The sequence below is a fragment of the Durio zibethinus genome, chromosome 8 (genome assembly GCF_047325235.1).
Source record: "Durio zibethinus cultivar Kanyao isolate XHJ-2024 chromosome 8, ASM4732523v1, whole genome shotgun sequence".
In the NCBI taxonomy this organism is placed as follows: Eukaryota; Viridiplantae; Streptophyta; class Magnoliopsida; order Malvales; family Malvaceae; genus Durio; species Durio zibethinus.
The window spans coordinates 23,015,501-23,038,916 of record NC_143169.1 but is presented as its reverse complement, the minus strand read 5'-3'; the positions used below and the strand labels follow the sequence as shown (position 1 = coordinate 23,038,916).

General features: G+C 30.4%; 2 protein-coding genes across 2 annotated transcripts; both read left to right on the top strand.

The window, feature by feature from the left end:
- Positions 1–7,309: 7,309 nt before the first annotated feature.
- LOC111279035 (ethylene-responsive transcription factor RAP2-12-like) lies at positions 7,310–10,466 on the top strand. The gene is made up of 2 exons (XM_022865917.2): positions 7,310–7,750; positions 9,261–10,466. Exons 1-2 carry the CDS (start codon positions 7,450–7,452, stop codon positions 10,115–10,117), a joined length of 1,158 nt encoding a protein of 385 aa, XP_022721652.2. The 5' UTR covers positions 7,310–7,449; the 3' UTR covers positions 10,118–10,466.
- Positions 10,467–13,760: 3,294 nt separating this feature from the next.
- Positions 13,761–18,552, top strand: LOC111278677 (GDSL esterase/lipase 5-like). The gene is made up of 5 exons (XM_022865305.2): positions 13,761–14,107; positions 14,229–14,350; positions 14,990–15,220; positions 15,361–15,616; positions 16,239–18,552. The coding sequence occupies exons 1-5, from the start codon at positions 13,786–13,788 to the stop codon at positions 16,481–16,483; spliced, it is 1,176 nt and encodes a 391-aa protein (XP_022721040.2). The 5' UTR covers positions 13,761–13,785; the 3' UTR covers positions 16,484–18,552.
- The last annotated feature ends 4,864 nt before the right edge of the window (positions 18,553–23,416 follow it).

The following is a 23,416-nucleotide window of genomic DNA, read 5'->3' as shown; positions in this document are numbered from 1 at the left end:
TCTATTTTAGATATCAATGTGTTGATAAAATATAAATATTTTTTTGTTAAAGTGAGTGTGGAGACCACACGCTTTGATTTTGGTCGAATGTATTGACAAAATCAAAGTATAAAATATTTCTTATTTTATCAAAGTGAAGTGTGTCGGCCACGAGCTTTGATTTTAATTAAAGTATTGGCGTAATCAAAAAGTTATAATAATTAATTCTTTTGTCAGAGCAACGCGTGTAGGCCACAAGCTTCGATTAAAATATTCAAAATAATGACTTGTTAACCATCGTTTACGATTTAAGTAAAACTTAATGAAGACGCTACAAATAATCATCTTTATAAAGAATTGAACCAACTTGTGTTTAGTTGATGAATCCCTTTTTTTAAATATTATAAGAAAAAATGGTTTTTCAATAAAAATATTAGCATAATTTTTAAAAAAAGTTTGTACCATAAAACATTAAATTTGAACTTTTATTATTCAAAGGAAAAAAAAGATGATTATAAAAATTTTAGAGATTTTGAACTCATAAGTTAATTTAATTAATTAATTTTATTATTTTTAGGAGATAAAATTTAATAATTTTAAATTTTAACATTTATAAGTTTTTTATATAAATTTTTTATTTTTTGATATAAAAAAATATTAAATATCAAACATGATCGACTAAAATAAAATTAAGTATCATGTGTGGGGTTCAGTCCCATTGGTTTTTCACCAATTAAAGGCATGGGCATATTATCTTTTTATCTAGAACAAGCCCTGCATGATAAAAGGTGGAGGACTATTTTTAGGCGTGAAAAAAAACAAAAGCGGTGAGCCGCCAAAGAAAGAAAAAAGGGTTGCCGAAGCGTGAGAGAAAAAAAAGAAGAAAGGAGATTTGTCAGTTTAATCAAGAGATTGAATGGAGGTCGATCATTAATTTAATTGAGTTAAAATTTTATTAATATATTTATAATTTTATATTTTAAATAATGAAAATTAAGTTTAAAATTATTAAAAATAAATATATAATATATTTATTGAGTTATTTAATTAATAAATTTTTTAACTATTTTTTTAATTGTTATTTAATTTTAATTTTAATTAAAAAAATTTTATATATCTATTATTTGATAATAAAAATTTTTTTAATGATTCATGATTTTTTTCTTTTTATATTAAAAAATTTTTCAAATAAATTTTGATATATTTTATTTTTTCGATGTTATTAATTATTTAATTATTATTTATTATTATAAATTTATTACGATATATTATTTTTATATTATTATATTTATCACGTTAAAAACCTCCAATTTCTACGTATGGGTGGGAAAGAGTCAAACTTACCTACAGTTACACATTTCTTTTTTTTTTTTGAAAAAATAAATTAATAAATTTTTCATTTTTATACCTTTTCATTTTTCCTACGAAATATAAACTTAAATGCATCCTTGATATGTAAAATATAAATTTACAAAATTCTTGAATATTTAGATTAAGAAGATCCTACCTATTTCTCTCGAGCTTCAGTGTGAATTGTGATATAAAATGTATCATATATATGTATATATATATATATATATGTATACAAGTGAAAACATGTATGTTTCTAACGAACTTTGGGCAACAGATTTATTGTCGTTAATAACCAAAGATTGGACTGCAACTTAAAAGCAAAGATCTCATCTTCTTCTATTGAGATTTTTTTAAAAAAAATATAATAAAATAAATTTTCGAGGGCAGATCATCAAGCCCTCACCAATCTGAGTCTAATATTTTTTGCATCAACAAGATTCACTATCATATTCATATAGACGGCAATAACAGAATTGAAAGGTTTGTCTCTTAATCTCTCTTCTACTCAAAACATTAGAATTTTTCTTTCACAATTTTTGTTTTTGAAAAAGAAGGGATAAATCTTTGTATAATACTTTTATAATATAAAAAAAATTAATATGAGAAAATACTAAAAGAAAGTGCTGCATGAATAAATTCGAAATTTAATTTAATTAATTCATATTATCACTCTTAAGAGATAATATTTAATAAATTTATAATTTAAATCTCAATATTTATAATATTTTCCTCCATCCTCGATACAACATCTTTTATAAAAAAAATTCTATATAATCATATCCAAAACTTCAATAACAAAAGCTTATATTCAGACAGATAATTGCTGGTTATTAAAAGAAAGTAGAAAAATCCCAGCTAATTGGAGGCAACCAGCCAGGCAAGTTGGTTGAATAAAAACATCATAGAATTCTATATTTCAGATTCATTCATCTTCAAATCGTGGAAATAGGGTGAGAAGAAATGCGTGTTAATCTTCATAAGGAACGGCCAATAACCAAAAAATGACATCAACTGCAAAAACTTTGTGAATTTTCTGGTTGGGGGTCCCTTTTCTTTCATTTTTCTTTTGTTTTGTCGATTTTTAAAAAAAAAAAAAATTCAGAAATAAATAAGTTATTCAATCACTCAAGTCAGGACAAGATATATCGTACCTGATAACCTAAGACAAGTAACTGCAGGCCATACATTCGAGATGATCCCAACAAATGACTATTGATAAGACTCGAATCCAAAAAAAAAAAAAAAATGATCTTAACCCATTGAACCAATCACTTATTGATTTCTTTTCATTTGTCTATTGTTCCTCATTTACGGTATATTCTCGTGCATGAACCTCTTTTTTCATCTTCTTTGACCTTTACTCAACATTTTTTTTTTCAGATTCTGTCTCCTGAATTCGTGTTGGCCCCCTTCGGCAAATTGTGTAGCAAGTCCAGCTCTTTGGCTATGATATACATGAATTTAATATTGAAATAATCAAAATCAACATTCATGTAATATGTTTGATAGAATGTTGAATTTTTAATTTTAATAATCATAAGTTAATTTTTGTAACCTCAAATATATAAAAAAAAAAATTATTGAAATGATCAATAGAATATACATGTATTGAAAATAATATCGATTTATTACAATTATAATCTAATTAATAACTTTTAACATAAATAACAAACAATATAATATAAAATCGAACAAAATTTACGCAAAATAAAACTCGAATCCCAGACTTAATGATTCTAGAGCTCCTCCACCATTCAGACATGGTTTAATTGGCTCCCTCCTTTTCTTTTTTTTTTTCTTTTAACAATCAAATCATATTCTAATTATTTGCTCCTCCTCTTTTGTTATATAGTTAATTTGCTCTTCCATATCTAACAATAGATCACTTAATAACATACTAAAAAAAATTAGTAATAGCATGTGGTGAAACAAATCACTCATTAAATTGAAGATTTTCTCGATGCCTATTGAAGCACTAATTGGAGAATCTAGGGTTGGCACGTAGAGGCAAGAACATCACATGAGTTTGAAGGAGGCTTTAGAAATATGTCACTATGTAATTTGTTTGGACTGAGGATTTTCTTATTGACCAAGCGACTTAACGTTAAAGGTGATTTGAAAACGAAGACAAAATAAATAAATAAATAAATAAAACAAGAAAGAATGGTAATAAATGTGTATGTTTCCACACAATTTTCCTAAATCACGTTGTTTTTCCTCAAAATCCTAAACCGAAGCCCACGTTCATCTTTGATTTTTTTTTTTCTCTCTTGCTATCATCACGAAGTTCAATGATCGAATTTTAAGTAATTAAAACCACTTCCTTTAAACATTCACAATTTCAAAATAAAAAAAAAAATTACAAATGTCAAAATTTAAATCTCAAATATATTAAATTTCAGAATAATTATATAATCAATTAAATTAAATTTTAAAATTTTCTATTTAAAAAAAAATGAATTCACATCATACGAAATTTAACCATTTTTATGTAAATGAGGCTTCCACGTAAACTTCGTAAGTATAATGTTTTATGTAGATTTTAATATTTTTGAATATTGATACCGAATCATTATAAAATTGTAGTGAAAATATAAATTCAACATATAAAAAGTGCTGATTTTAAAGAAGCCACATGCCAACTGCCATGTGCATTTCCAAATCACAAATTACGAACACGTATTGCATATTGTAGCCTCTTTGCATGAACAAAAATAGCTTTCTGAAGAATTTTACGAAGTCTAAAATCGCAGTCAAGAAAACAGGTAGCTAGCACCTGACATGTTTGACGGAAAAAAAAAGTGTTAAATGGACTCTTTGCTTTATAAAATTTGTGTAGTTATTACGTGTATATAATTTTTTTTCTCTTATATATTAATGTATTTATGTATATCCGATACTTATTGAATATTTCATTGTTTATATGCGATAATTTGATCTCAAAATTAATGTTCAAAATTATAAAAATATTATAAAATACTCAAATCAAACACATATACGTGTCCCAACATTTTATCTCGAATTCACGTAAAGTAAGTTAGAAATAAACCAGGGGTGTCGGGACTACATATGAACAAAAAAAACCTCTTGAATTCAAAGAAAATTTAAATAATTAAGTAAACACATTGAAAAAACAAATTCTCCAACATTAGGTAAACACAATTGGGTGCTTTGGAAAAAGCCTTAATAGTGAGGGTCAGATGTGAAATACCTAGAAACCCATCTCTATTTTTTTTTTTTTTCAAAAGCTTCTCAAACAGAATCCAGTAGTAGTTGTAATAGTTTTTTTTTTTTCTCTGACGAACAAATTTTGTATAGTTTTGACTTTTGATTTATCTGCCCTCGATAGAAATGATACTAGATAGTAAATAAATAAATATTAATTATTATTCGATTCATTTATATTGGATTTGAATAATTATAAATGAATTTGAATAAAAAATTTATTATCTATGATGAATTTGGAGTATATATAAATAGTATCTTTTTAATATCCAATATTTAAATTTATTTAAATTGTAATAAATAGTAATTTATATATAAATTTGTATCCAAATTTGTTATCTGTTTACATATATATATAATAAATAAAATTTTATACTTATAAAAGAATTTAAAACTTAAAAGATAACTTTTATTTATCATTAATTAAGAGTGAATTTGGATTTTAAATTAAATTCTAGTTTATTTTATATTTTAATAAAAAATTTAAATAAACAAATATTTTAACAGATTTGAATTTTTAAATACATAATGCTTATTTAAATAAATTCATATTTGGATAATGATATTAAACTTTAATGAATATTTAAAAAGATTTGAATATCATAAATATTAAACGAATTTAAATATAGATATCTTATATAATGGATATCCACTCCATTACCATTTCTAACCCTTGAGACTAGAAGAAGAGAGAAATAAAACAAGGAAAAGGCAAGTTTTGAAACCCTCATTGACTATCAGATGATAGCATATTCCTTCATCTGCTTTTATGGATTAATTGTTGATTAGTCATTCTTCTCCAACTCCATTAAATAATAAGTAATTAATGTAATAACATTAAACCAAAAAAAATGAGATTGTTATAAAGTTTAATGCATGTCCTATCTCCTATTTTGATAAATATCCCATAGTTTGTTTATAATGTATTCTCGTATACATGAAAATAATAATAATAATAATAATAATACCACTCAAATTAGCTCATTCTACACTGAAAATATTGATTCACATAATAAATAAATAAATAAAATATTAAATAACAATGTAATAACTAGATTTCTCTATTATCTTATCTAAATTTTTTAAAACTTTGATTGAGGATTGATTAGAGTCAATTATTGATGAGCACTCACAAATTTTAGTAATTTAAACTATGGATCTTTAATACATATGCATTTTTCATGTTTTTTTACAAAAAAAAAAAAAAAAGTTACATGTAATTTGAAAATAAAAAATTACAGTTGTTAAAATTTTAATCTCATATCTTTTAAATATCACATATTAAGAGTGATTACATAAATCAATTAAATTAAATTTTATATTTTATATTTTCCTTCTTATTTTGGTATTTTCTAGAACAAAGGTAACCACAATTTTGCTAGCATACAAGAAATGGCTATAATGTTGTTTGTCATCACCCATTTCTTCATTCATTATCAACGATTTCGTGTGTAATGCACCAAAAAAAAAAAAAAAAAATCCTTTATCAACAAATTATAAAGTTACAAATTATTTCCAAGTTTTGAATTTTTATCTTATCATTGGAAATGTATTTGTTTTAATATGGAGTTCATAAACACCATTTTTTTTTAAAATTCCGTAAACATATATATTTTTAATAAATACAAATACCAAAATTACCAATATGATTAATAAGTAGAAGATTTCATCTTATTCAACAATTAATATTCCGACAACGCTTAATTCTTCATTATTATTAGTCTTGAACATACAAATCTTTTAGGATATAACATATGTTATCAACCTTATTAAAGTTAAATCTCAAATCTAAGAATTTTAAAGCATACAACATGCTGTCTTATTACAAGAAATCATTAGGCAATTTATTTATCTTTTTCTTCTTTCAAACCAAAATAGACCTTAGAGAATACTTTTTATAATATTAATATCCAATACACGAATTTTATAAGGTTCGAGATATTTTGATAAAATAAAGTATTTTAAATACATGAATCTTATAAGATACTAAATATATTGACAAAATATGATTTTTTTTCTGATTAAATGGAATATTTTTAATACATAAATCTTATAAGATACGAGATGTCTTGACAAAATAAGGTATTCTTTTATTATGATTAACATCGAATACATGGTTCTTATAAGATTCCATGCATCTTATACAATTGTAAAAGATTAATAATTTTTTTTTATAAAAAATCATAACTTTAGAATATCTATATAAGTATATTATTAATTTAGTAAGATTAATAATTTATTAGATATCATCTCTTAAAAATAATTATATAAATTAATAAAACAAAACTCCGAATTTATTAATAACATATTTACTCTTATGTTTTTTACCCAAAGTAATAGTATCCATTAGAAATGATAATCTCTCTATATTTGTAATTATTATAAAAGTTAATGTCATAAATTATTTTTAAATTATAATAAAATATTTACTATGATATCCGAATTTAAAATTTTTTTAACATATTATCGAATATAAATTTATTAATAAATATGATATATTTATACTTAAAAGATTATTTATTTGTTACTGTCATTATTTAAAATTAATTATATTAAAATAAATATTATATTAATTAATAAATTTATAATTCATATATAACATTAAAAATTTTTAAAATTTAAATATTATATTAAATATTTTATTATAATTTTATCTTTATCATCAATAAATAAATAAGGGCATGAAGGTAAAACAATACAATTACATAATTTCCTCCGCAAGAATATAAAACGCCCCAGCCAGCCAGGTCTCAAGTCCAATCCAACCCACCCTAAAACTAAAACATCTAGTAAAACAAAAAAGAAGCGCTCTCAAATTTTACATAATCCTCATTTTACCCACTAATCGCTGAACATCTTTCCACTTAAGTCCCTTACTCTGATCAAATCACCATGTGTGGAGGTGCGATTATCTCCGATTATATTCCGCCGACACAGACAGAGACGTGGCCGCGACGGCTGATGGTTGATTACTTGTGGCCCGATCTGAAAAAATTCGGGTCGAAAAATGGGTCGGGCAAAAGGTACTCGAAGCCGGTGATCGATTTGGACGATGACTTCGAGGCAGACTTTCAGGAGTTTAAGGGTGAGGAATACGACGTCGATGACTTCGATGGTGTTGATGATGTTTTGGCTAATGTTAAGCCTTGTGCTTTCTCTGCTACAAAGAAACCATCTTCTGCTGTCTTTGATGGTAATACTAATTATTATAATTAAAATTTCCTCATTTTTCTTTTTTTTTTTTGGTTTTGTTTTGTTGGGTTTTGTTTGTTGACCCTTTTGTAAAAATGGGTTCTTTTTTCTTTGTACAATGAGTATGTAATTTTTGGTCAAAATTAGTCATTTTGATTATTTGTAAATTTTCCTTATTGTGATTTTTGGAGGAATATTTTGAAGGTTTATTTTTTATTTAATTTCTCATTTACCCTTAAATCATTTTATCCTATTGCTTACTTACTTTGCTGAAGAAAACATTAGTGCATAAATTATCTCGAACCCGTAACCTCTAAGTTGTAATTTTAATAACATGTTAACTGATATAACGGATAGCCGACTTTTTGAAGGTGTAATTGGGTGGCTAATTTTGGGTGAAATGAAAAATATATATATATATATAATTAATGAGTTCTTGTTATCGAATTTTCCATGCTTATCTGGTTATTTAATTGAATTAGGCCTTGTGAGTACATTGGTTATTATTTTTAGTTACAATTTTTATAAATTTTACCTAAAGCTCTCTTTAAAAAAAAAAAAAAATCGTCCATTATTCTTTTTTCAGTTGTTGGTAGTTTTTGTTTATGGCTACGCATATAAGCTTGTCCTTTTTATTTTTCTTTTTCCTGCTGTATTTCTGTTCTTTATCTGTTTTACAAAGTTAAGTTAGTAGGTGTCTCTCTTGTACAAAAAAAAAAGTTAATTATCTTCCTTTTGACCTTTGAGATTTGGTTGTAAACTGACAAATGGCAGAAAAAAATACTAGAAGTTAGATCATAAAATCTTAGCAATTTAAAGCTTCTTCAACTTGAATAAATAAAGATCCGAAATAATAGTGAGCTTTTCTATAAGCAGATGTCAGCTGATTTTGCAGTTTGTCCACTGAGATTAATGTTTTACCTCATAATTCTTGATGCTTTGGTATTGTTGACCACTTTTTGTTGCATCAGTTTATTGTTTATGTTAGGTAATTGTTTTCATCCTTCCTTGAAAAGTTAAATATGGAACTTTAATTTATGTTTTTCAACCATTAGAATTTTTTTAATATCATTTTTTGACTTCTTTTGGTCTTTATCTACAAATTGGTTAAAATTAACTTTTAATTTGTATTAACAAACCAATTTGTTAAAGTTAACTTTTAATTGTTTCAGTCTGAACGATCTGTATGGTTTCTTATATTTCTGCTTTCCCTTTTTCTATTGGTGTTTGAAATTTTAAGATGCATGACGGTCATGGTTCCTATATCCAAAAGGAGAAATTAAAGTTTTTTCTTTAATTAATTTGGAGGAACAGAAATTTGAGAATGTAATAATTTTCTGGATAATATTTACTAAATATATTCTTCTTATGATTTTCTTGCATTCGAAGGTCCTAAATTCTGTTGCCTGGTGGAAGTTATGTAATGATTTATGGTGTTTTCTTTGACTATAACATTTTTTTATGGTTCATGCATCTGTATAATATTAAGATTTCTTTTTCAATTATTGAAGGTTTGAACTCTGCAAAATCCACGGAATTCAATGGTCAAGCTGAGAAATCTGCAAAAAGAAAGAGGAAGAACCAGTATCGCGGAATTCGACAGCGTCCTTGGGGTAAATGGGCTGCTGAGATCCGAGACCCAAGGAAAGGGGTTAGGGTCTGGCTAGGAACTTTCAGTACCGCCGAAGAAGCTGCAAGAGCTTACGATGCGGAGGCGCGTAGAATCCGGGGTAAGAAAGCGAAGGTGAACTTTCCTGATGAGGCTCTGCGTACCTCTCCAAAACGTGCAGTTAAGACAAATTCTCCTAAACCACTTTCCAGGTCAAATTTGAGCCCTGTTCAACCAAATCTCTACCATAACTTCAATTACTTGAACAAACCAGAGAAGCCACCAATGGATCAGTTTGCAAACGTTGACCTTGTTCCTACTTCTTTAGATGTTGGATTGAAACCCTCTGGTCAATCTGACAATACCCCCTTCTATTTTAATTTGGACCAGGGAAGTAACTCCTTTGATTGTTCTGACTTTGGCTGGGGAGAACAGGGTGCCAAGACTCCGGAAATATCATCTGTTCTTGAAGCTTCTATAGAGAGTGATGAGTTCCTGGAGGATGCAAACCCTAGGAAGAAGCTGAAACCAATTTCTGACAATGTTATGCCTATTGAAAACAATTCTGCAAAGAGTTTGTCTGATGAGCTATTGGCTTTGGACAATCAGATGAAGTACTTTCAAATGCAATTTAATGAGGGGAACTGGGCTGCCTCAATAGATGCCTTCCTTAATGGAGATGCAACTCAGGATGGTGGAAACCCAATGGAGCTTTGGAGCTTTGATAACTTCCCTTCCATGGCGGGGCGTGATTTCTGAGCAAACTTTCCCTAATTACTAGTGTTTGTAAATAAGGCAACATGTTAGTGAGTTTTACCCCTCTGGCAGCTGCTTTATTATTTCAGTTGTGTTATCTCTTAACATTATTTCCTTTTTTTTGGGACGAATGTTCAGTTATATATATCTTGCTTTTTTCTTGTTTACCGCTCTAAGGCATTGGTCATTCTGTTGTGAAGTTGAGTAAAACGTTGTCTGCAGTGTTTTAAGAGGCTTTTAGTATGTCCCCTTTTGTCTCCTGAGCTTCGGCTTTTAAATATGAGTGACTGTATTGTGATCATGTATGATTTGTGATGAAATACTGAAAGCAGATGAATGTTTAATATTGTCATTTGTTTCTTCCATACTCTCCTTCAGGTTTTTTTTTTTTTTTAAAGGAGGCCACAATTTATATATATATTTTAAATAATATACCAATTTTTCTTCCAAGGAGAGGCCACTGCTGTCTTATGATATTTGCTCTTTGGCGGTTTAGTGGCAATGTCTTATGCCCAGACCTCTCTCAGCGAGCGGCTTCCTTGAGAGTCTGCTGGCTAATGCTGTAGTTTTACTCGAGTTTGCATCATTAACAAATCATTGAGCATTATTGCTTTTGTTCTTCCTAGCCAGCAATCATTTTCGGCTTTTTCTACTGAAGAGGGTCGGTGCAATTCATTTTATGTAAGATTATTACCATGAGCGATGCAACTTGCAATTGACGAGGCTCTCCTTCACATGTGAAACAATGGACAGAAAGATGGCCTCAGGGAAATTTAAAAGACTAGTAAGTGAGAACGTTCGTGTACAGTAGCCACGTGAAGACATATACGTCGCACTCGCGGTGAAATGTGCAGGCATTAGAAATTGGGAAAAAGAAAAATCTTCAATCTTTCTGCTCTCTTCCATGTGAGGTGTATGCCAAAGTTTCTTGCTTGCATGGAACGTGTCGATAGGGCCACATTCATCGAGGTGTTTGTTTGCTAGCTGAGAGTCAAGGGAGTCTATGGTGGACTCCATCATTTAGGCCACGTGGGGTCAGGTGCGTTGGTATGCTCGGCCCCACTGTCATAGAGGGATGGCAGCCGGCAACCCTAGGAAGATGAGCCCCCCCTCCGCTCTGACTCTGCCTTCACACCATACATACTTTTATGGTGAAAGAAATTAAGAAAGTAGCCTTTAAGCGATCTCGTGATTGTCCATAAAATTGGCTGCAAAAGCAAGTCAGTTAGCACTATCTCCAGTACCAGCCCCCTTTGCCAACGATAAGTGACCACTAGCCAAAAACCAATAGTCACGTACATAACTGGGCCAAGTTCTACGGCCTAAGCAGAACTGGCTTTTGGGGAATACCCCCATTAGAGATGATTTGATCCGATGCCAACTCAGCTGGTCCTTTCCACAGAAAGCGAAAGAGATTAATCAAGGGTTATATGTTAACACATCAATAATAAAAACAGGGTTTATCTGAATTTTTATCTAATTATTGAGTTTAATGAACGAAACTTCAATAGAAGGGTATGCCTAAGATTAATCTATAGTTTTTGAGTCCTTTCTTTTTATTCGATCTACCCTTAAATCTATCAAGGCTTCAACTTGGAAGGACTTCCAATTACAGTTATTCCAGTTCCTGGTTTATTTCAACCTGCTCATAGTAACAATTTCAGTTTGAGAACCATGGCTTTGATTCCTTGTTTGAATGTTAGCCAAGTTATGGGCGGACGTTCGTTGCAAGATCAGCAGTGGCACAACCTTGTTCCACTGAAACTATCAGGCGAGATTAAAGTGAACCTCCACTTTCTACACATAACCCTGCCTTTTTTTCTCAACGGGAATTCAGAGTTGTGTGATATTGATCTGCACTTAAATTTAGTGATTTTTATCTTGCAGGCTGCCCTGGATTGTGACATATATTTCGAGTATAGAGAACTGGCATTCTTAAATGAAGCAGCTAAAAATATCCTTGTAAGTGCCCCCTTTTCGTTTCATTCATTAATCATCATGCATGTTTAGAAACGTTACATGTGAGATTTTCTTTGATTCATTTGTAAATTACTCGACTTTGCTGGCATCTTTTTCAAATAGCATGTCTTGTCTATCTACATATGAAGAATGGAAAATTTTCTTGATAAAAAAGTTTAGTTTGTTTGAACTTACGACCGAGTTCATCATTTATGCAATCATTTAACATTTAACAAGTCTAAAATTCATTATTAAATATTACAAAATCAGCTTAAATATTTTTTTGTTACTTTGTTATGTTCAAACCAAAAGCTTGAGAATCATAATTTTGAAAAATACATAATAAAAAACTCACGTGAAATACAAAAATTTATTAATATTTTATTATCTAAATCAAGAACAAGTTTTATACCCTTCTATAGGATTGTAGGTTTCAACAATTGCATAGCACAGATACTGGATTTGTTTCTGTGACCTTAATATGACTCCCCAAGCACTGTTCAGATGGCATATGCGACTGATCTTTCTCGACTAGGATAATATATATGCCATTTTTCTCCATGCTTTCTTTTGTATCTATGAGAATTGCAACTGTCGTTTCATGAGGGATTAATTGTTGCTGCAAATTTTCTCTGACAGAATCAAAATGTCACCTTTTTTCTTTCGGCTCAAAAGAAAAAGACTATAAATAAAAATAGAAATTAAAGGTGAGGAAGCTGATAGAGTAAGGGGTCTAGAGAGTTGGATGGACAAATAAGTCAAATTTGACATGTAGCCTAGCTCCATTGCCATTATCATATGGAAAAAATTCCAGTCTAAGCAAGATTAGGAAAGTTAATTATGGTCGATTAATTTAAGCCATTAGATTCGAAGATAACTAGAAATTCCAAGTACTTATCACCAATGGAACACATAAAAAATTCAAATACGGCAATTAAACATTAACTCAAATAACATGTACACTTAAAAGATTTATAGAAATTTCATCTTTGAAAAAATTGTTAGTGTTTGAGCATAATAAAAGATTTTCATTGGAGGATGATTCGAGAAAGGTTCTACCTGAAGCAATGTTGATTTTCGTGTTTTTGAACACAAATAATAAATTTCAAAATTTAAGAAAGAAAAAAAAATTCTAAATTCCAAGAAAAATAAAAAATGCTCTTGAAATTTTTGAAGGGTTTTGTTAAGTGACTGTCCTTAGAATATTTTTTAAGGCTAATTAATATATTATGTATAGGTAATAATTTATATTAAATGTAATAGTTTGACAAATTTATTCATAATTTTTAATGTATTGGGTGAATATCTTATATAATAAACTTTTATTAATTTATATTAAATTTTGGAAAATGTTTGGCAAATTAATTTAATAGAATCGATCTAAAAATTTAGCTAGTGAAATTTCAATTTGAACTTTCAACCATATAAAAACAACACAAAAGACAATTAATTCACCAAAATGTATGCCGTAGAATATTTTCTTTTCCTTTTTGCTCAAACTTAACAAACAAATTTGACCATATATATTAATCATTCCCAAGTCATTGTTTAAATAAAAAGATAAATTTTAATTTGCTTTTCATTTGAAAACTATGGTCTACTCTAGCTAGCATAAATAATATATATATATATATATTTATATTTATATGTAGTTTAGTCATTTTCACATATCAAATGGAGAGAAAGTCAATATATTTTGGGAGGGAAACTGAATGATTAATGAAGCCATGGAGAAGAACTTAATCATGGCGAGACTAAGCTCTCGCTTCTTCATTTCCTTATTCCTTCATGTAGCACTCATTGCAACATGTTGCATAGGGATATCGCAGCAGCAGCCGAAGAAGCATGCTGCTGCTGCTGCTGCTATGGCTGTGCCTTTCTTCCTATTTGGTGATTCATTTCTGGATGTTGGCAACAACAACTACATCAACACTTCAACTCTTGACCGAGCAAATTGCTGGCCTTATGGAGAAACTTATTTCAAGTTTCCGACCGGAAGATTTTCTGATGGGCGTTTGGTATCAGACTTTATTGGTAAGATTTTGCAAAATCTTCTTCTTTCTTGTTTGTGCAAACTTCAGTTTGGTTAACCGTAACATGATCTTCTTTTCTTGTCTCTCATCTTTGTATACATTGTTCATTTGTCCTATTGTAGCTGAACATGCAAACTTGCCATTGATCCAGCCTTTCCTGCAACCGGGTTTTCGAGAATATAACCTCGGGGTAAATTTTGCATCTGCTGGAGCAGGTGCTCTAACTGAGACATTTCAAGGATTTGTATGTATTATCTTCATCCTTTCCCATTTCTTGATTATTTATATATTCTGGAGAATGAAATTGCATATATCATTCTCACATCTAGGTATGTTTTCTTCTGTTAAACACCTTTTTATGTATGTATTTAACCAATGCTCAACTCAAAATGTTACTACTAAGTTACTTGAATAAATACCCTTTTCATTATCTTCTACAACATACCATAAAAGGATTAAAAATGGAAGTAGAACAGAGAGAGAAAAAAAGAGGGAAGGATTTGGAGAACACTTTTATGGTGTGAATGTTTAGAAACTGGAGATAGTCCTGACCAAAACCTTGTGGTCATGGTAAAATTTTGAGACATTTTTTACTTTACTTGGCTGGATGCACCTAATGCTTCGGGTCCACCATGTATTCTTTGATTTGTCAAACATCAAGCTAGGCCCCAACAAAACTTATTGGTATCCTGTCCCATCTAATTCATAATAAAACTTCGACTAAGAAATTCGTACATGATCAATCCCAGGTCAACATGGATATATATATATATATATATGCAGACCAGAGAGATTGAATGATGTGCCAAACGTACAGCCATGAATTTTGTGGAGATTTCGATAGCAGGGTTAAATACTAGCTCGATCAATTTTTACTTTTCAGGTGATCGATCTTAAAACACAGCTAAGCTACTATTACAAGGTGGAGAGTTGGTTGAGACAGAAATTAGGAAATGATGACGCGAAGATCACTATGTCAAGAGCTGTTTACTTGTTTAGCATTGGGAGCAATGATTACATGAGCCCTTTCTTGACCAATTCCACCATCTTACACAACTACTCTGACTCCATATATGTTGGGATGGTAATCGGCAACCTCACAACAGTCATTAAAGTAAGTAACTGTTCGTCTCAATTATCCAAAATGGAATGGTAGATTGTCTAAAATCGAAGTTTCTTCTCTTAGAAAGATGTGGGACGAAATGTGGTAAAGTTGTGATTAAAAAATGCTATGTTTTGGTGTTCATTTGGCAGGAAATATATACACGAGGAGGTCGAAAATTTGGGTTCATCAACTTGCCGGATTTAGGTTGTCTTCCAGGGATGAAGATAACCAAGTCTGAAAACAATGGAAGCTGCTTGGAAGAAGTAACATCACTGGTTACATTACATAACAAAGCTCTTTCCAAGCTCCTCTTTGGGTTAGAAAAACGATTGAAGGGGTTTAAGTATTCACTTTTTGACTTCAACAGCAATCTCAGACAAAGAATGCATCATCCCTCCAAATATGGTACGTACAATCAAGCATTTCTTGTACAGATTAGGGATAGACAAAAGATTATAAGAGCTGAGATTTAATTTTCAGATTAATTAAACGTCACCTTCAAAAACAATTACATGAGCTAACTGAACTAAATTTGAGATTAACAGGACCTCTCACATACATGATACATCTATGATTCATAATATATTTTAAGTTTGAAAGTTTCTATAAATGCATTGAACATTCTGTCAAAAAAAAAGCATTGAACATTAATTATTTGTTGAACACCTCAAAAAAAGGTACCATTATTGGTCAAAAGAAAAATTTTAGAGGGAAAAGCCATCATCTATCAACTGATTTGAAACCTCGAGATCTTGCAAAGCTTGAGAACTAGTAGTCCAAGCTTAAGGGTAAATGATAACCTTGTCTAAAAAGTTCTTAATAAAGAGCCTAGCCAAGGTTCTAATGCCTAGAAATTTTTTAGTAATAGGTTTGGATCAGTAAAATTTGAACTGCATTACACAGTCCATACAAGGACATTGCTAACTGCTAAAGGAATTATATGTTTGTTTCCTAGAAAAAATTTTACAGACTTTAAAGAAATAGAAATTATTCCATATTAATTGGATGGAAATTTTGTTTCATGAAGGTTTTAAGGAAGGGGAGGCAGCATGCTGTGGAACGGGGCAATATAGAGGAGTATTCAGCTGTGGGGGAAAAAGGAGAGTGAAGGAATTTCAACTTTGCAAGAATCCAAATGACTATGTGTTTTGGGACTCTTTCCATCTCACCGAAAAGATTTACAAACAATTGGCAGATCAAATGTGGAGTGGAACAAGCAATTCTCATGATGTTGGACCTTACAACATGAGTCAACTATTCAGAATTCATTGAGCAAATTTTGTCCCAAAAAACAGAGAATTCCTTTGGCAAAGGTCTTATTCACCTTGAAAACAAGATTTTCATTCAAAAAAAAAAAAGTGTCTAAATACGTGGGTTCTAAATATCTAATCCATATAATTTAGCAGCGCATATGCATTGCTATGATTCTTTTCCCTAGCAATGAACAAATTCATTGTTTTTTTTCCCTTATGCCAGTGGCAAATTATAATTTTATAGAGCATTGGTTTCATCAAAGAAAAACGGTCAGCCAAGATAGTGTTAAAATGTTGGATATACATATTGGAAAGAGCTATCACCTGGTATATATAGGCAGTGCTTGCTAATTTACAACCATTAATGGCGTTTACCAGATATTTTGAGGGAGTGCGTATCTCACGACTCACATCACCACCTATCAACCACTCAAAAACCTTCAAGCCATGTATGCTGATTCATTGAAAGAGGTATCTGTTGAATAGTAGGGTCTTGTCTTTGCTCTTTTAAGATCTGCAAATCTGCAAATGAAGTGAGCCGCATAAACTTTCGTCTATGGAATTTGCCACGAAATAAAGAACCAAACTCTTTCCCATCCTTCATTTTTTTTCTTGGGTAAATCCCAACCTTTCATTTTATCAATCTTTATCAGTTGAAGTTCACAACTTCAGCTGTTTCACTAAAAAAACAATTGACTGTCCGTCTGGTCCATTCAAAATTTACTTCGCATTTTTTCGTGCAATTTCACGCCTTGTTCTGCGATATTACATCGAAATTTCTTGCATCTCACAGGATTGAATTATGCTTCATGTAGGAATCAAGCAACTCTATAATATCAAGCAAATTAAGGAGAATGACATAAAGTGAAAATCCATTTTCTAACATTTCAAGTTTAAGGTTCTTCTTATGTTTCTTTTTATTTTATGGAAGCTCTCTCAACCTCTTATGCAGCCATGGTCTGCCAAAAAACCATGTCGCCTTGCTTATCTTGGGGGATTCATTGTTTGTTCCTGGAAATAAAAGCTACATCAACACAACTGCTCGGGCAAATTATTGGAAACCTTCTTCAAATACCCCACTGGAAGGTTTTCTTGTGGTGGTATAATTTCAGACTTCATTGTTAACACAAATTTCAATTTTCCTTCTTGTAGTGAAATATGACCTATGTGTTCTTAGTGTTTTGGTCTTCTTGCAGCCGAGTATGCAACTGACCACTAATTCCACCATATCTACAAGCTGGAAATCATCAATTTACTTTTGGGGTCAATTTTGCCTCGGGTGGAGCTCGTGCGTTGGCTGAAACTAACTGAGGAATGGCATGCGCTTGCTCATAAGTCTGCCATCTGTCATAAGCACTCTCATCTCTGGCATCTTGATCAAATGTGTTCTGTTTAATGTTATGAGGTTTTTGTTAGAAACATATCATTCCTTTCCATTTTGTTTCACTAAAATGGTTGTGTCTCCTTACACATTGGTGGTTAATCCGTGGCGATCGATTTGACAACTCAGTTAAGTCACTTCAAGAATGTGGAAAAGCCGTTGAGGCAACAGCCATCGAAGCCAAACAATTACTTACCATTTCTTGACTCCAATGTGTACCATTCCTCCAATGGAGAATCTGTAGGGATGGTGATCGGCAATCTAACTGATGCTATCAAAGTAATCCCGTATTGTTCCAGCATTTTACTCTTTTTCCTTTCTTTTAAGTTCCTCAATATCCCACTATGAATAAATTTTAATGCATATTCCATTTTGATGTTTCAGGAAATGAATAAGCAACAGTATCAGAAAATGCAAGCTCCTATGTTCCTGAAGGCACAGTACCATCACAACTGCACAAACATACAGCCCGACCAAGCACATGGTCTCTCGGATCCCCTGTTGTAATCTTTCTTATGTTAGGAAAATAGGATCTAGCCCCATGTAATTGGATTTGGATCAATCAAAGGTCATGACCCTTGGTCTTTCTCTTTACACAAAACCCTAACTACTTAATAAAAGAAGGTGATGCTACAAACCTAGAAAAAAAAAAAGAGAAAAAGGAAGCCAAAAAAATACAGAGAAAAGGGAGAAGAGAGAGTTGATTGAACGGAAGTTGATTCGTAGTCCGATTTAACTGAAATTTTATCAGTAAGTTTATGATTCAGAGTTTTACGTCCTGAATAATGAAAATCGGGTTTGAATCTCTCTAAGAATAAATCAATAGTGTATTTATTTAGTCACTTATTTGATTAGATTTCTCTAATTATTTATCTAGTTATTGATTAGCTCTAGTTTTAGTTGGAGAAGAAGAACTTTATATATTCATTATTTGATAGTTAAGAATTTTTTCTGGTGATCCTTGTTTTTTCCTTTTACATTGGAAGGTTTTTCACATAAATCTTAGTGTGCTTTATTTTTCCTATGTTGTTGATTGTTAATTGTTGTTTATTATTTGGGTTTATTGCGATATATTACTTTTACGTTGTAGTGTTTATTGCTTTAGGTCTAACAAGTGGTATTAAAACGAAGATTATTTTGAGACATCGATACAGAAACAGCTTAAGACAAAAGTAAATTCTGTTTGAGATCATGGAGGGTGATACAGGTTCTATGATAAAATTGACAGCATCGAATTATTCAATTTGGAAGCCTATGATGAAAGATTATTTATACTATAAAGATTTATATGAACCAGTATTGGGTGATTCGGCTAAACGAACAGATATGAAAGATGAAAGTTTGAAGAAGTAAGGCAGAAAGATGCTGGCTACAATCAGAAAATGGATTAATATTAGAGTATTCCATCATATAGCGCAAGAGATAGATGCCTACACTGTTTGAAAAAAATTGACAGCATTGTATGAGAGAAAAATAGGTATGAATAAATTTATTCTTGTTAAAAAGCTTATAATTTTACAGTACAGGGACGAACAATCGATTACAGAACATTTGAGTGATTTTTAAGATATATTTAATCGGATGACTACTATAGAGCTTAAGATGGATGATAAAATGAAGGCATTATTTCTTTTGAGTTCATTGTCAGACAACTGGAATACTTTAGTTGTGACTGTTTTTAATTTAGCTCCTAATTACAAGGTGACATTGGAGATGATAAAGAACAGTTTGCTTAATGAAGAAGTAAGGTGAAAAGATTCAGACTCTGAAAATTAAGCTCTAGTCATAGAAAACATGGGTAAAAACATCAACAAAGGTCAGAACTCAAAAGGTCGTAGTAAGTTTAAACATAGATCCAAATCTAGAGATAAAGTAAAGTGCTTCTATTGTAGTAAAATAGGTCATATAAAATGATACTGCAAAATCTTGAAACAAGAGCGAAAAAATAAAAAAGGTAAGAGTTTGGATGATGACAATGTTGTAGTAGTGAATTCATATAATAATCCAGTTACTTTGATTTATACACATAGTGATTGTAATCATGTTGGTGATCCCAACATTGAGTGGATAGTTGATATAGGAATGGCATATCATTGTGTTTCAAAGATGGAGTTGTTTACAACTTATAAAGTAAGAGACTTTGGTTGCACCAAAATCAGAAACAAAAGTGTGTTACAGATTGTTAGGATTAGAGATATTATTGTACAAACTAGTACAGACTGCATATTGACTTTGAAAAATGTCAGACATATTTTAGATATAAGAATGAACTTACTTGCTTTTAATGCCTTTGATTAGTAAGGATATGAGAGTCGACAAAAGAATAGGCAGTGGAAGCTTCTAGAAAGATATATGGTAGTTACAAGAAAAAAATTATGTTGCACAATGTAAAAGACATGGATGCAATTGAATGGCAATCAGTTATTGAGGATAATGCTTCAGCAAACTTATGACACAAGAAGCTAGCACATATGAGTAAAAAAGGGTTACGAGTTTTGGCAAAACAGTCTCTCATTCTCTTGAGCAAATGTATGTCTCTTGATTCATGTGATCATTGTTTATTTGGTAAGTATCATAGAGTTTTTTTTCATAAGAGTTATCAAAGAAAAGAAAATCTATTGAAATTAATTTATTCTAATCTATATGGTCCCATTGAGGTTGAGTCATTAGGTGATAGCAAGTATTTTGTTACTTTTATTAATGATGCTTCATGTAAGACTTGGGTGTATATGTTAAAAAATAAAAATGAGATATCGTAGTATTTTCAAAAATTTTATGCCATGGTAAAAATGATGACAAAGTTGCCCTTGAAGTGTATTCAAACTGATAATAGTGAGGAATACACATTCAAAGACTTTAAAAAGTACTGTTTAAAAGATAAAATCAGGCATGAGATGATAAAACTTAAAACATCGCAGCATAATGGTGTAGCTGAAAGGATGAACCTCACCATTATGAAAAAAGTTAGATGCATATTAAGAATGGTAAAATTACTAAAGCTATTCTGGGGTGAAGCAGTTAACATAGTTTGTTATTTATTTAATAAATCATTATCAATTCTTTTGGATTTTGACATTCTAAAAAGTGTGTAGATAAGAAAAGATACTTCATTCTTTCACTTGAAAGTTTTTTAGTATAAAGCATTCACGCATATGCCAAAAAAGTAAAAGTCAAAGCTTGACAATAAAACCACACAATGTATGTTTGTAAGATATGGTGATTAGAAATTTGACTACAGGGTATGTGATCTAATGAAGATAAAGACAGTCAGAAGCATAGATGTGCTCTTCTATGAAAAAAATCATAGTAGACCTTGAAAAAAATGAAAAGAATACATGGGTTACTTTTGAGTGTGATATTTTAACACCGACATAGGTTTTATAGAAAAAAGTCACAGATGATGAAAATGAGCAAGAAACAGAACTTAGAGATATGAATGACTAGCTACAGTTAGTGATGAGCTAGATGCAATTAGTTTTGAGCAATGAGAGCAATCATCTCTACCTGAAAGTGTTAAGTAGAAAGAGCTACCTTCTGCATGAGGTGGTGTAGAGTTTAAGCCTAAAATATCTACTAAAGAGCATAAGCTATTTACAAGGTATTTAAGTTTAAATTTTATTTTAGTTACCAGTAAAGAAGAGTCATAGAGCTTCCAAAATATGTTAGCTACTTCGGATAGAGAGTATTGGTTAAAAATAATGAAAGAAGAGATAAAGTCATTACAAAAAAATGATACTTATGATCTTGTTAAACTTTCAAAAAGAAAGAGGTCATTGAAAAAGAAATGGGTGTTCAAGTTGAAAAAAGATGGTGACAAGTTAGTAAGGTACAAAGCTCGATTGGTGGTGAATAATTTTTCTCAGAAATTAAAAATTGATTTTGATGAAATCTTCTCTCCAATTCTGAAGATGAGTTCCATTCGAGTAGTACTGAGATTAGCAGCTAGTTTGAATCTTGAGCTTGAGTAACTTTATGTCAAGATTGCACTTTTACATAGTAACTTATAGGAAGACATTTATATAAATCAATCTGAGGGTTTTGAAGTGAAAGAAAAAAAGCTTGTATGGCTTGAAACAAGCTCTGCCACATTAGTACAAAAATTTTGATTCTTTTATAGTGAGCTATAGCTATAAAAGAACAACAGCAGATTTTTATGTGTATATCAAAAAAATTTTTGATGACAACTTTATTATTCTCTTATTATATATTGATGATATGTTGATTGTGGGACAAAATACTAATATGGTTCGCAGGTTGAAAGAGTAGTTGTCTAAGTCTTTTAACATGAATGATTTAGGTCCAATAAAGCAGATTCTCAATATGAATATTATCCGAAATAAAAAAGTTGAAAAGTTGTGGTTATCATAGAAAAAGTATGTTGAACATGTGCTTAGTAAATTCAACATGCAACATGCTAAATCAATTAGCAGTCCATTTGTCAACCATTTTTATCTAAGCAATAAATCTTATCCGGTAACTAAGAAAGAGCAACTAGCTATGTATAGTATTTTTTATTCTTCTACAGTCGATTTTTTAATATATCTTATAATTTGTATACGGCCTGACATTGCTCATGTAGTTGGTATAATGAGTATATTTCTTTTTAATTTAAGAAAGGTTTATTAGAAAGCAATGAAATGGATTTTCAGATTTTTTAGGAGCACTTCAAAAATGTGTTTGAGTTATGAAGTTTCACAACTAGTTTTAAAAAAATTTACTAATGCTGACATGACAGGTGATCTTGATAGTAGAAAATCTACTTCAGAGTATTTGTTCACTTTTGTAGAAAGAGTTATGTCTTGGCAGTTTAAGTTACATAAGTGTGTTATTTTGTCAACTACAGAGGTTAAGTATATTGCAGTAATCGAAGTAGGTAAAGAAATGCTTTAGATGAAACATTTTCTTTTTGAATTGATGTTGAATCAAAAAAATTACCTGGTGTTCTATGATAGTCAAAGCGCTTTAAATTTGAGTAAGAATGTCATATAATATGCTAGAATGAAGCACATTGATGTTAAATATCACTGGTTATGTTCAATGATTAAGGAACAATAGATACTGTTGAAAAAAATTTATACTGATGAGAATATAACAGATATATATATAGCAGATATATTGACTAAGATACTTTCTAAAGAGATTCTTGAGCTCTACACTAACTTGGCCAACTAACTTGGCCAGAATGAGTTCCTTGACCAAGGTAAATTCTAAATGAAACTATCACAATGACGAATTTTCTCTTAATCAGGCTAAAAGGAGAGATTGTTAGAAAAATGAGGTTCAGCCCCATGTAATTGGGTTGGACCAATCAAAAGCAATGCGTATTGATTCTTTTTTTTACATAGAACCTTAGCTACTTAATAAAAAAATATGACGTCGCAAACTTAAAAAAAAAAAAAAAAAAGCCAAAAAAATATAGAGAAAAGAAAGAAAGAAGAGTTGGTTGAACGAAAGTTGATCTGTGATCCGATTGAGCTGAAATTTTATCAACATGTTTGTGATTCAGAGTTCTATATTTTGAACGGTGAAGATCGAATATGAAACTCTCTAAGAACAAATCTATGATATATT